Genomic DNA, 12500 nt, shown 5'->3' with positions numbered 1-12500 from the left:
GTATTTTTCTTTAGTCGTTCTTTCGTAAGCGCCTTATTCTAAACCCGCTGCGGTGTCCTGAAAATTCCAGTTAATTAATATGTGTTATTTCCTTCATCCTTCCTTCGCCACCTAATGAGTTCGTGGCGAGGCTCTTAAAATTTCAATCACTTAGCCAATATTTTCTCCAATCATTCCTCTTTAGGCTACTTATGATTCTGATGTTGCGGCGTCTTTAACATCACAGTCTGTTCGTCATTTTTGTCCCCGCCGTCATCTTCTCCTCAGCTCTCAATAGATTCATAGCGATGGTCTTAAAATTCCAGTCAGTCAGTATTTTCTTCCGTCATCCTTTTTCAGGCACCTTATGATTCCGATGTTGCGATGCCCTTGGAATTTCAGTCAGCAAATGGTCCCTCTCCTTCCCTCTACCAGTACTCTGCTGTTACTCCTTCAAAGAAATCTCCCAACAAGAATTTAAATCCGTCAATCTTCTGTATCCTTTTCTCTGTTTATTGTCTTGCCATTTCACTCCAAAAAACGCCGTCAGACGCTCGACACTGCTGACTTTGTTTTGACTTTTCATTCTTTACCTCTGCTCGAGAAAAGTTCATTCATTTGTCTGTGATATTCTAACCTACAGAACGTCTTAACTCCACTGTTGCTATTTTCTACCACCTCCTTTGACTTGCCTACTCTCTACCAGCTCTGCCTCACCCCCAGACACACTCAGAAACTTGTGACTTCTGATTTTATCCCACAAAGCACCGCTGTGGATTTAGTCATGACTCTACCTGCGACTTCCCCAGTTCATCCTCTCCCTTTGCTTTCAATCACTGTCACCTCCAAATCTCTTTCACCTGTCCTCTCCCATATCCCCCAAACAAACTACCTGCGGGACTTCAATAGTGACGTTGAATCCTTTGAACACTCCAGCAGATTTGCCGTATTGTATTCCATCTCCCAAGACAAGCTCCTTAGATTTCCCAGTTCTGTATTGACTGCCAAAAACACCACCGATGAATTTGCCAAGCTGTACTTTCAACAAGAATTTGCCAGGTTATAATGTCAGCACTCCAAGCATGCTTTACAAGTTTCTCTTTACGATCTCAAGGTCCAGAAAGTCCTTAGCAATCCTGTGAGGACTTAAGGAATGCATCAAAATCTTCAAGAGTCCATTAATCTCTTCTCGAAACTCAGTGTCGTCTTTGTTTCACTAGCGATGCCCTAAGATAAGCAGATTAGGACACTAGCAGCATCCTTCTGTAATACCCTTGAGTTGCACCATAAGATCTCCTTGTATCCTTCAGGGTCTCACTAATGATACTTTGACTTGGCCAGGAGATGGAGACCAATTGCCCTGCACTTGTCCTGCCACAGAAGAAACTCGCATCCTTCACTGGGCGATGGCAGGGCGTCGGATTTAGGTGTTGGTGCGTCCTTCTCCAGGTCTTGTGGGCGTAAACTGGTCTCAGGGTCGTTGGCAGGTCGTAAACTAGCCTCGTGATCATTTGGTTCTCGTAAACTGGACTGATGGTCATTGACAAGTCGTAAGTTAATCGTTTGGTCGTCGGTGTGTCGTAAACTAGTCTCAGGGTCGTTTGCAAGGTGTAAACTGGTCGTGTGGTCGTTTATAGGCCGTAAACTCGTCTCTGGGTCGTTAGCAGGCAGTAAACTGGTCGTGTAGTTGCTGGCAGGCCATACGCTAGACTCTGGGTCGTCAACAGGAATCAGACCCGCCTGTAAACTTTCCAACAGGTCGTAGAGGGGCCGTGAACTGGTCACAGACGGGGCGTAGGTTGGGCACTGGCAGCTTAAAGACCCCAAGTTTTGAGTCGATGCAAATACTCCCTGCCAAGTAAACCCAACTAAGAGTGGAGGCAGTTTCAGCGCAAGACCAAGCAAGAGTCCCAGTTTTAAGGTCGACAGGGCTTTGGCAGGGCGTGTAGGCTTCAAGAATTGCCTCGCCCTGCCCTGAATCGCCCTCCTTGACACTAAGTGGATTGATGTGACGTTCATGTGGACAGGGCGTGGTGGATGGGCGTGGCGGTTATCCTGACGAGAGCTGCGTCTCCTGCAGGATTGGCATTGTCTCCACGTCTGCGGTATACGGGAGGAGGTCTGGGGACTCGAGAAGGCGGCTGGCCACTCCACTACCCGACCTGGGGAAGAAGAGGGTTAGCTGGGCAGTGGTTATGGTAGTGGTAATGGTAATGGTGGTGGTGAAACTCAAACTGCTTTGGCGTCTAATGTGTGGGCTGTTTAGGGGAAAATGTTTAAATCTCCATTGGTAAGATTCAAGCAAAGTAAAGCACCACTGACAAAATAAAGCAATGATCTGTAATTTTAAAAGGCTCCATTGGCAGGGCAGAGTAACAGTGTGTGATCTTTATACGTACATTTTACATAAACGGCTGTACAGTTTTTCTAAAGACACCATTTCATTTTATTTTATAGCCAATTTGAGACATTTTAGTGTAGTTTGAATTGTTTATGGGTTATGGAGGGAAGCTTTTAAGGGTGTTTTTAAGGCAAGGGATGGAGAAAGAAGGGAAGGCTAAGAAGAGTGGGTAGATGGGGAAAGATGGGCAAGGGGAGATGATGAGGAGGATAAGGAGAAACAAGATTGGATGAAGACAGAGAGAGAGAGAGAGAGAGAGAGAGAGAGAGAGAGAGAGAGAGAGAGAGAGAGAGAGAGAGAGAGAGAGATTATTATTGTAAGCAAGCCAGTAGTGTTTTTCTTGAAGTATACCCACAAAAAGATAAAAATGTGACCTAAATTGAGATTTTGAGTAATATAAGGACATGATTAAACTTATTTTTCCTCCTCCTCCTCCTTCTCCTTCTCCTCCTCCTCCTCCTCCTCCTCCTCCTCCTCCTCCTCCTCCTCCTCCTCCTCCTCCTCCTCCTCCTCTTTCCCTCCGTCAGCAAATCCCTCCCAGTCTAACTTCCCTCAGCCGGGATCCGGACGTGGCCCCGAACACGATCCGGATCCGGGCGAGTTTGTTGATGTCTGGAGATGAAGGTGAAGGAGCGGGGACGGATTTGGCGGAATCTTGAGGGACAGAGGGATGATGGCAGGAAGGGGAAGAAGGGTGGAGAGAAAGGCAGGGCTGGAGGTAAAGGGAGGGAAGAGACAAAGGTGGGGGGAGGGATGAAGAGAAGATACACACACACACACACACACACACACACACACACACACACACACACACACACACACACACACACACACACACACACACCTCTTGGGCGTGCAGGAGCACTCGTCCAGCGCGCCTGGCCGTTGTGAGGGGCAGGTGGTGTGTTTCGGACACTCCCTGCGCGGGGCGGGGTAGCGTTGGCGGGGCGGGGGCGTTAGGGTAGAGGGGTCAGCGGAGCAGCAGGGGGGCGGCGTAGCAGGGGGTGCAGGCCGTCACCCCCCGCTAGCCGTCAGGAGGCGGGCATGAGGGGACGGCACAGGTGCACGAGGGGCACTGTGGCGCCCTGGCTGCCGCTCTTGTCTGGACTCTCGTAGAATCGCTGCCTGTAGCGCCGCGAAACCACGGACAGCAGGCACACGGCCACCGTCATGGCCAGCACCAGGCCCATCATGGCCGCCACCGCCGCGTTGGAGGTGCGCGAGATGCCCTGCAGCATGAACTGCAGGTCCTCGGTGGCCGCCACGCAGCAGGAGATCTCCAGCCAGTAGCCGCTGGCGTCCTCGTTGCCCAGACAGAAGCGGTAGCGCGTGTCTGGCCGCAGGTGGTTGATGGTGAAGGTCTTGCGCGCCGGGCTGGTCTCGCTGGCTCGCTGCTCGCCCACCGCCGTGCCGTTCTCGTCCACCTCGGTGTGGAAGATCTTGTAGGAGGGGAAGGCGCGCCGCTCCGTGCCGTTCCACACCAGCGTGATGAAGGTGGAGGAGACGCGGATGGGGAAGAGGTGGATGTCCAGGCCCGCCACGCTGAGCCACACGGTGCCGCGCGCCACGGCGCACTCGTTTTCTGCCACGCAGGTGTAGGGGCCCTCGTCCGCTGCGCGCAGGTGGTAGTGGATGAGCGTGCAGGGCGGGAAGAACCTGCGGCGCACCTCGTTGAGCGTGGAGTTGACGATGGAGCCGTCAGGCAGCAGCCAGTGCAGGCGCGGCGAGGGGGAGCCCAGGGCGCGGCACTCCAGCACCTGGTAGCCGCCCACCTTACCCACGACCACGCGGCTCTGCGTCAGGTTCAGCACTGTGGGGGCGCAGGACTTGTCCAGCCGCATCAGCAGCAGGTCCTTGAGCAGCTTGTGGGCGCGCGCGGGCGGGCTGTGACAAACGAGGCGCTGCGGCTCCCGCAGCACCACGCTGGCGTTGCCGCGCTGCGCCACCATGCGCCGCAGCCACCGCGCGTTGCAGTCGCAGGTGAGCGGGTTGCCGTACAGAGTAAGGCTGACGCCCTCCGGCAGGTAGTCCGCGATCTCCTTCTGCAGGCCGCGGAGGTGGTTGTCGTGCAGCTGCAGATCCCTGAGGGCGTCCACGTTCATGAAGGCCAGAGGGTCCACGTAGGCCAGGCGAGGGTTGCCGCTGAGCAGCAGCGTGGTGGCGTTCACCAGGTTGTAGAACGCCTTGGGGTCCACAATGCGCAGGTCCGGCATGTGGCGTACGCTGATCCGCGCCGCGCTCAGGTGCGAGAAGTCCAGCGGCTTGATCTTGTTGAGCGGGTTGTGGTCCACTGTGAGCGAGGCCAGGCTGGGCAGGCTCTGCAGGGCCGCCGTGGGCACGGATGCCAGCAGGTTGTCCTCCAGCACCAGCTCCTGTAGGCGGGTGAGCCCCGAGAAGGCGCGCGGGTCCACGGAGGAGATACGGTTCCCGGACAGGTTGAGGTGGTGCAGCGAGGTGAGGGCGCGGAACACCGAGGCGGGAATGTTGTGGATCCTGTTGTGCGTGAGGTCCAGCGTGTGCAGGCGCCGCAGCCCGTGGAACCACTCCTCGTACAGCGACCCCAGCAGGTTCTGGCGCAGGTCGAGGGTGAGCAGGCTGGTGAGGTCCGCCAGCGCCTCGTCCTCGATGTAGTTGATCTTGTTGTTGGCCAGCTCGAGGTGCAGCAGTGCGCGCGGTCCCATCAGGTTGTCGCGGAAGATGGTGGAGATGGTGTTCTTGGCCATGTCCAGGTGCAACAGGCGGCTCAGGTTCTGGAACATGCCGCCGCGCCCGATGGACTTGATCTTGTTGCCCGAGAGGTCCAGCTCCCGCAGGTCCGTCAGGCGCGCCAGGGAGTCCAGCACGTGCGTGATGGCGTTGCCGCGCACGCTCAGCGCCTCCAGGTCGGTGGGCAGCGCCTCGGGGAAACTCTTCAGCCCCGCGAAGGAACAGTTGAGCATGTACAGCTCCTGCTGCAGGCGCAGGGACCGCACCAGCCCACAGGCACACCCCGCCACACAGGTCGCGTTGCTCGCAGCGGTGGCAGCCTGCATCTCCTCTGCCTGCACGCTGCTTGTCGGCACCTCCGTCGCCTGCACCCCGCCATCCTGCACTTCAGTCTGCACTTCAGTAGGCTGTGTCCCGCCAGGCTCTGTCCCTCCAGCCTGTAGCTCTCCGGCCTGCACCTCATCCTGCATCCCTCCAGCTTGCACCTCTCCACCCTGCATCTCCGGATCCTGCACTCCACCCTGCACCCCCGCAGCCTGCATCTCAGGAGGCTGCAACCCTCCAGCCTGCACCCCCGCAGCCTGCACCGCGCCGGCCTGCACATCTCCAGCCTGCACCTCGGCAGCCTGCACCCAGCGCCACAGCACCACCACCATCACCGCCAGGGAGGTCCTCACGTGCCACCCCGGCCCCATGCTGACCCGCGCCGCCCACCTCAGGTCACGGGGCGGGCAGGGCGGGCAGGGTGGGCGGTGACGCGTGGCAGGCAGGACATGGCAGCCCCTCCAGCCTGCCTCACCCTCCCATGCACTGCAGCCTGCAAGGAGAAACAGGGACACGTTAGCTGGGTGACAGAAGGACAGTGGACAGGTGGAGAGGGAATAGGAAGTGTGAGAAGGAAAAGAGAGTAAAGGAAGGAAGGGAGGGAGGAAAGGTGATGAGAGGACAGTCGAAATAGAAGAAGAGAGGAAATTAAAGGAAAGGAAAGAACAAGAGAAAAAAGGACGGAAGGAAAGAAGGGAGAGACAGTGCAAAATAGGAAATGACAAGTAGAAAAAAAGAAAAAAATAGAAAGATAGATGGAAGGAAGGTAGGAAGGGATAAACGAAAGGAAGGAAGAGTAGGACAGGAAATAAAGTGAATAAAGAAAGAGAAAGAAAGGGAAGAATAAACGGAAAAGAGAGGGAAGACGTGCATGTGTGTGTGTGTGTGTGTGTGTGTGTGTGTGTGTGTGTGTGTGTGTGTGTGTGTGTGTGTGTAAATCTTTCTAATAACATGCATTATGGAAACTCATTATAAATCGAGATAATTTTTCTTTTTCGTGTTTATATCCACCTCAATATTTTCCTTTCATGTTTTTTTTTTTTGTGTGTGTGTTTGATCTGCCACATTTTTCTTTCTTCGTATTTTTTTCATTATTTCTTTTCAATCACTATCATTATTATTATTTTGTCTTCTTTTCTTTTTCTCCTCTTTTTAACGTATTTTAATTTTATCACCACGACCACCACCACCACCACGACCACCACCACCACCATCACCACCACCACCACCATCACCACCACCACCACCACCACCACCACCACCACCACCACACCACTTCCTCATGTTATCTCTAAGCCGCCACAGAATACGCTCGTTTGTTTCCCCAAGACAACAGAACCAGAAGTTATGCCATTACTGCTGAATTTAGGGGAGGAAGAGGAAGTGGAAGAGGAAGAGGAAGAGGAAGAGGAGGAGGAGGCTTAGTCAGAGTCCTGGAAGATAAAGGAAGAGGGGAGGGAAGTAAATAGAAGATAAAGAGAGAGAGAAAGGATAGTGTGTGTAGAGAGAGAGAGAGAGAGAGAGAGAGAGAGAGAGAGAGAGAGAGAGAGAGAGAGAGGGGAGGGGAGAGGGAAAGATAGTGAAAATGGAGATAGGGAAGTAAAAAGGAGATATAGAGGTGAAAAGGGAGCCATAAAGTGAGAGAGAGAGAGAGAGAGAGAGAGAGAGAGAGAGAGAGAGAGAGAGAGAGAGAGAGAGAGAGAGAGAGAGAGAGAGTAGGGCGTGGCGGGTTGGGTTTAATTTACTATATAAAGGAAACAGGAAGAGTAGAGTACTAGAGAGAGAGAGAGAGAGAGAGAGAGAGAGAGAGAGAGAGAGAGAGAGAGAGAGAGAGCAGACAAAAGTACTATATTACATTACTTGTTAGTTAGAGATAGATACGAGTAGATAGATAGATAGATAGATAGATAGAGAGAGAGAGAGAGAGAGAGAGAGAGAGAGAGAGAGAGAGAGAGAGAGAGAGAGAGAGAGAGAGAGAGAGAGAGAAAATAGAGGGAAGGAAGGAAAGGAAAAGACAGGATAAGGTAAGGAAAAAGATAAAGAAGAAAAATAAAAAAAGGAAATAGAGAGAAAGCAAAGAAGAGAAAAGAAGAATGGGAATGAAGGAAGAAAAGGAAATAGAGGGAAGGAAAGAGGGAATAAAGGAAGGAAGAGGGGAGGGAAGAAAAAGAAACAAAGGACAAAGAGAGGAAGAGAAGAGAAGAAAACGAAGGAAAGAGGAAAAAAAAGAATACAAGGAAAAAAAGAAGATAAACGAAAATTATATAAAAGAAAGAAAACGGCGAAAAGAAGGAAAAGTAAAGGAAGGAAGGTGGAGAAATGAGAGCGAGGGGTGGAAGAGGAAGAGGGGAAAGAAGAGGGAAGAGAGAGAGAGGAGAATAAAGAGGGGAATGATTAAAGCAACATAATTACATCGGTTCATTAGCTGCTCTATTTGAGTTGAGGAGAGGAAAAGTAATGGTTCCTCTCTCTCTCTCTCTCTCTCTCTCTCTCTCTCTCTCTCTCTCTCTCTCTCTCTCTCTCTCTCTCTCTCTCTCTCTCTCTCTCTCTCTCTCTCTAGTCAATACTGAACGGTCGACCTCTCGGCGCCAGCTTGAGAGAGAGAGAGAGAGAGAGAGAGAGAGAGAGAGAGAGAGAGAGGGCTTGTGTGTGCGTAAGTTGAATGACTTAGTAGTTGTGTGTGTGTGTGTGTGTGTGTGTGTGTGTGTGTGTGTGTGTGTGTGTGTGTGTGTGTGCGAGAATTTGGATTACTTGGGATTACATTATATCGGCATTCTCTCTCTCTCTCTCTCTCTCTCTCTCTCTCTCTCTCTCTCTCTCTCTCTCTCTCTCTCTCTCTCTCTCTCTCTCTCTCTCTCTCTCTTTCCCTTCCCTTCCCTTCCTTATCCCCCTCCCTCCCTCCCTCCCTCCCTCCCTCCCCTTCCTAATTTCCTCTCTACCTTCATCTCTCTCTCCTCCTCCTCCTCCTCCTCCTCCTCCTCCTCCTCCTCCTCCTCCTCCTCCTCCTCCTCCTCCTCCTCCTCCTCCTCCTCCTCCTCCTCCTTTTCCTATATTACCTTTAACCCATCTCTCTTTCACTCTAATTCCGTTCCTCCTCCTCTTCCTCCTCCCTTTCCCTGTCTTTCCTCCCTTCTTTTCTTTTTCTTTCTCTCCATCTTCGTCTTCCCTCCCCTCTTACCCTTCCTTGTTTCCTTCTTTTCTTTTCCTTCTTTCTTTCTTACATATTTTCTTTCCTTTCAATATTATTTTCCTTTATTTCATGTGTTTTTTTTCTTTTCCTTTTCGTTTCTTTTACATTTTCTTGTGTTTTCCTTTTTTCTTTTTTCCTTTTTCTTCATATTAATTTCCTTCACTTTCCCCTCTCCCATTTTTCTTCGCTTCTAATTCTTCCCTCACCATTCCTCTTTTTCTTTTCCCATTTCACCGTGTTTTCCTTCTTTATTCCTTCTCTCCTTCATCTCTCATCTTCGTTCCCTTCACTTTTCCCCTTCCCATCTCATCACCATTATCATACACACTCATATAATCCCCTCATTAATCCTCTTCCCCCTTTACCCATTCCTTCCCTCCTGACGATCACCCCGTATAGCTCCCTGTTGGTTCATCTAAAGGCTATTCGATTCTATTAAAAGGAGCATTGGATTCCATTAAGAAGATTAGATCCCATTTCATTGCCATCAGCTTCCATCTATGAGTATCCGGTGTTTTCATTTTTTGTGGGATTTATAAACGCAGGGATGTGAAGGACAGGAAGAATTGTAGATTTAGTGATATAAGTGAAGAAAAAATATGTATATGAAGACGGTGATATAGATGACAGAAGAATTATAGACATGATAGTATAGATGACAGAAGAATTATAGACATGATAGTATAGATGACAGAAAAAAATTATAAACACGATAGTATAGACGAAAGAAGAATTATAAGCACGATAGTATAGATGAAAAAAGAATTATAAACACAGTGATGAAATAAATAAGAGAATTATAAACACGGTGATATAGATGAAAGAAATGAAATATAAACATAGTGATATAAAAGAAATAGGATTATAACCACGGTGATAAATGAAAGAATTACAGACACTGATACAAAAGAAACGAAGAAAGATAAACAAAAGAATAGGTGAATTTAGTGATAAAAATAGACAAATAAAATATAGAATAGGGCAAAAATCAATGAAAAAGAAAAATAACAGATAAAGGAGGGAAGAGGAACAGACGAAAGATAAAAAAATAGAAAAAAAAGAAAAATAGTGTATGAAAATGGAGAAATATTTTTTATCCTGAGAGAGAGAGAGAGAGAGAGAGAGAGAGAGAGAGAGAGAGAGAGAGAGAGAGAGAGAGAGAGAGTTAGTGAATAGATAATATATGAAACAATAGGGTGAATTATAAATAGAAAGTAAATCTTGCAAAACAAATTAAATCACTCACTCACTCGTTCCCTCATTCATTATTCATTTATTTCACTTTTTTGCTTTCCTTCCTTTCCTGGTCCATCTATTCATTTATTCAGTCCCTCCTTCCTTCCTTCCTTCCTTCCTTCCTTCCTTCCTTTCTTTCTTCTTTCTTTCTTTACCTCCATCTGTTCATTCATTTATAAATTTCTTTTTTTCTTTCCTCTCTTCTTTCCTTCATTCGTTTTTTTTTGTATTTATTATTATTAACTTGTGCTTCTCTCTCTTCTTTTTTCATTTACTTTTTTTCTTTCTTTATTCATTCATTCAATCCATCCTTCGTTGATTCAATCTTTCATTCCCTTATCTCTTCTTTCTCTTATCTTTCATTTCTTCATTCAGTCATATTCCTTCACTAATTCAATCATTCATTATGTTTTAATTCCTTCTTTCCTTACTTTTGTCCTTCCATCCTTCTTTCCTTCCTTCCTTCTTTCCTTCCTTCATTCATTTATTCCATCCATCCATCCATCCTTTCTTTCTTAGTTCCTTCCTTCCTTCCTTCCTTCCTTCCTTCCTTCCTTCCTTCCTTCCTTCCTTCCTTCCTTCCTTCCTTCCTTCCTTCCTTCCTTCCTTCCTTCCTTCACTCATTCATTCATTCATTCATTCATTCCTTTATTCATTCTTTCCTTCCTTAGTTCCTTATTTCCTTGCTTCAATCCTTATTTCTTCCTTCCTTTGCTCACACACACACACACACACACACACACACACACACACACACACACACACACACACACACACACACACACACATAACCCTACGCACCCCCTTCTTCACCGCCCCGCCTACCTAGCTCCCCCACCCACCCACCCCCTCACCCCCTCACCTAACCTAACGCAAGCTAACATGCCTCTGAAATAATGGAGTTATCGTGCGCCATTAGCAGCATTAACTCCACTTTCGTGTATAATTGACTCGAAATGTGATGTGAGTGAAACCTTTCATTAGTATCAAGTCCCATTAACGCCGAGGAGGAGGAGGAGGAGGAGGAGGAGGAAGAAGAAGAAGAAGGAAGACTGTTTCACCTCATATTCCAGCGAGAGTGACTGCCAGACTTAAAAAGGGGGAGAAGGAAGCGTTAAAGGGAATTGAATCCTTTATAAAGAGAGTTGGATTTCATAAACATAGGTTCCAGCACCATTAGCGAAAAAGAAATGTCATCAATGCCACTTAATGCTAGGTAGGGTCTCTCTCTCTCTCTCTCTCTCTCTCTCTCTCTCTCTCTCTCTCTCTCTCTCTCTCTCTCTCTCTCTCTCTCTCTCTCTCTCTCTCTCTCTCTCTCTCTCTCTCTCGTACAATCCAGTGTCCAGGATTAACCTTCACATTTAATGACTTGAAGAGATGACCAATATTCTCTCTCTCTCTCTCTCTCTCTCTCTCTCTCTCTCTCTCTCTCTCTCTCTCTCTCTCGCTCTTGCTCTTGCTCTGGGTAAACTAACAACGATGATTGAAGAGGGAGAGGAGGAGGAGGAGGAGGAGGAGGAAGAAGAACAGACAAGTATCAGTGTAGCAGGTATGAAAGGCGGAAGAGGAAGAGGGGGAAGAAGAGGAGGAGGAGGATGAAGAAGAGGAGGAGGAAGAAGAGGAGGAGGATTACATAGAAAAAACACCTGGAAACAAGTTGGTGTATAATGAAAGTACTTGTTGAGATCCCCACTACTGTTGCATACTGGTGAACTGCACGGGGAGAAGTGGCTGAATAGGGAAAGGCTTGAGCCGAATAGAGAGAGAGAGAGAGAGAGAGAGAGAGAGAGAGAGAGAGAGAGAGAGAGAGAGGTATATAAAGGAAAAAAAAACGAATCTTTTGGTTGGCCCTCACGTGGCAGATTTCCGTATGGCTTCAATAAACAGTACCTGATTCCTAAATGTTTCGTAATCTCATCCTTTATGTATTTCAAGTGTCCAGTGGGTGTTTTTAGTGTGTTTTTAGTGTTTTTGGAGGTTCTAGCAGTGTTTTAGGATATTGAATGAGTTATTTGGGTTTTTAAGGGTGTTTTCGTGGTTCTGGTAATAGTTTAATAATAATAATAATAATAATAATAATAATAATAATAATAATAATAATAATAATAATAATAATAATATTTATTGGTCACGTAACATACATGAAATTTGTCTTGTGTGTTTTCATAAAAGATTGAATCATTCATACAAGGTCTAAAACTAACAGGTCTTATTAATCTAAAATATTCATACTCACACGATTAAGAAAAAAAAAAACATATATATATATATATATATATATATATATATATATATATATATATATATATATATATATATATATATATATATATGTATAAAACTCGTTTGAAAAGAATAGAATAATAAAAAATGGAGTACATAAAAATATAACTGATAACTGGTTCCCAAGCCTTAGTATAGTTAGCTATGATATGTTTAGAAGGCCACTATTTAAAATTCTGATGCTTGCCGGCACAAAGGACTTACACAATCTGGCTGTTCTACATTTTGATGATCTCAGCCTTTTCCCTGAGGGTAACTTTTGGTAATGGCCGTTCAGTGGATGTGTTACGTCATTAATAATTACTTTGCATCTCTGTAGAGAGAACTTTCTGTATATATCCATCAATGAATTGATATTTTTTACGCCTAATTTTGCACAGT

The 12500-nt window shown here is 47.3% G+C and overlaps 1 protein-coding gene and 1 long non-coding RNA gene across 2 annotated transcripts in view; one reads left to right on the top strand and one right to left on the bottom strand.

Annotated features, from left to right (window-relative positions):
• Positions 1 to 12500, bottom strand: part of LOC135113167 (leucine-rich repeat neuronal protein 1-like) — a 62627-nt gene that overhangs the window by 1948 nt on the left and 48179 nt on the right. Inside the window, exons 2-3 of the mRNA XM_064028265.1 lie at positions 3225 to 5903; positions 1 to 2141 (exon numbers count right to left, since the gene is read on the bottom strand). The exon at positions 1 to 2141 is cut by the window's left edge and continues 1948 nt beyond it. Coding sequence (XP_063884335.1) covers positions 3412 to 5781 — 2370 coding nt within the window. The 5' untranslated portion in view covers positions 5782 to 5903 and the 3' untranslated portion in view covers positions 1 to 2141; positions 3225 to 3411. The remainder of the gene's footprint in view (positions 2142 to 3224; positions 5904 to 12500) is intronic.
• LOC135113168 (uncharacterized) overlaps positions 1 to 12500 on the top strand; it is a 236436-nt gene that overhangs the window by 181036 nt on the left and 42900 nt on the right. The gene's annotated exons all lie outside the window — the stretch shown is intronic.

Source organism: Scylla paramamosain, chromosome 25, assembly GCF_035594125.1.
Source record: "Scylla paramamosain isolate STU-SP2022 chromosome 25, ASM3559412v1, whole genome shotgun sequence".
NCBI lineage: Eukaryota > Metazoa > Arthropoda > Malacostraca > Decapoda > Portunidae > Scylla > Scylla paramamosain.
This window is presented reverse-complemented; position numbering and strand designations above follow the sequence as displayed.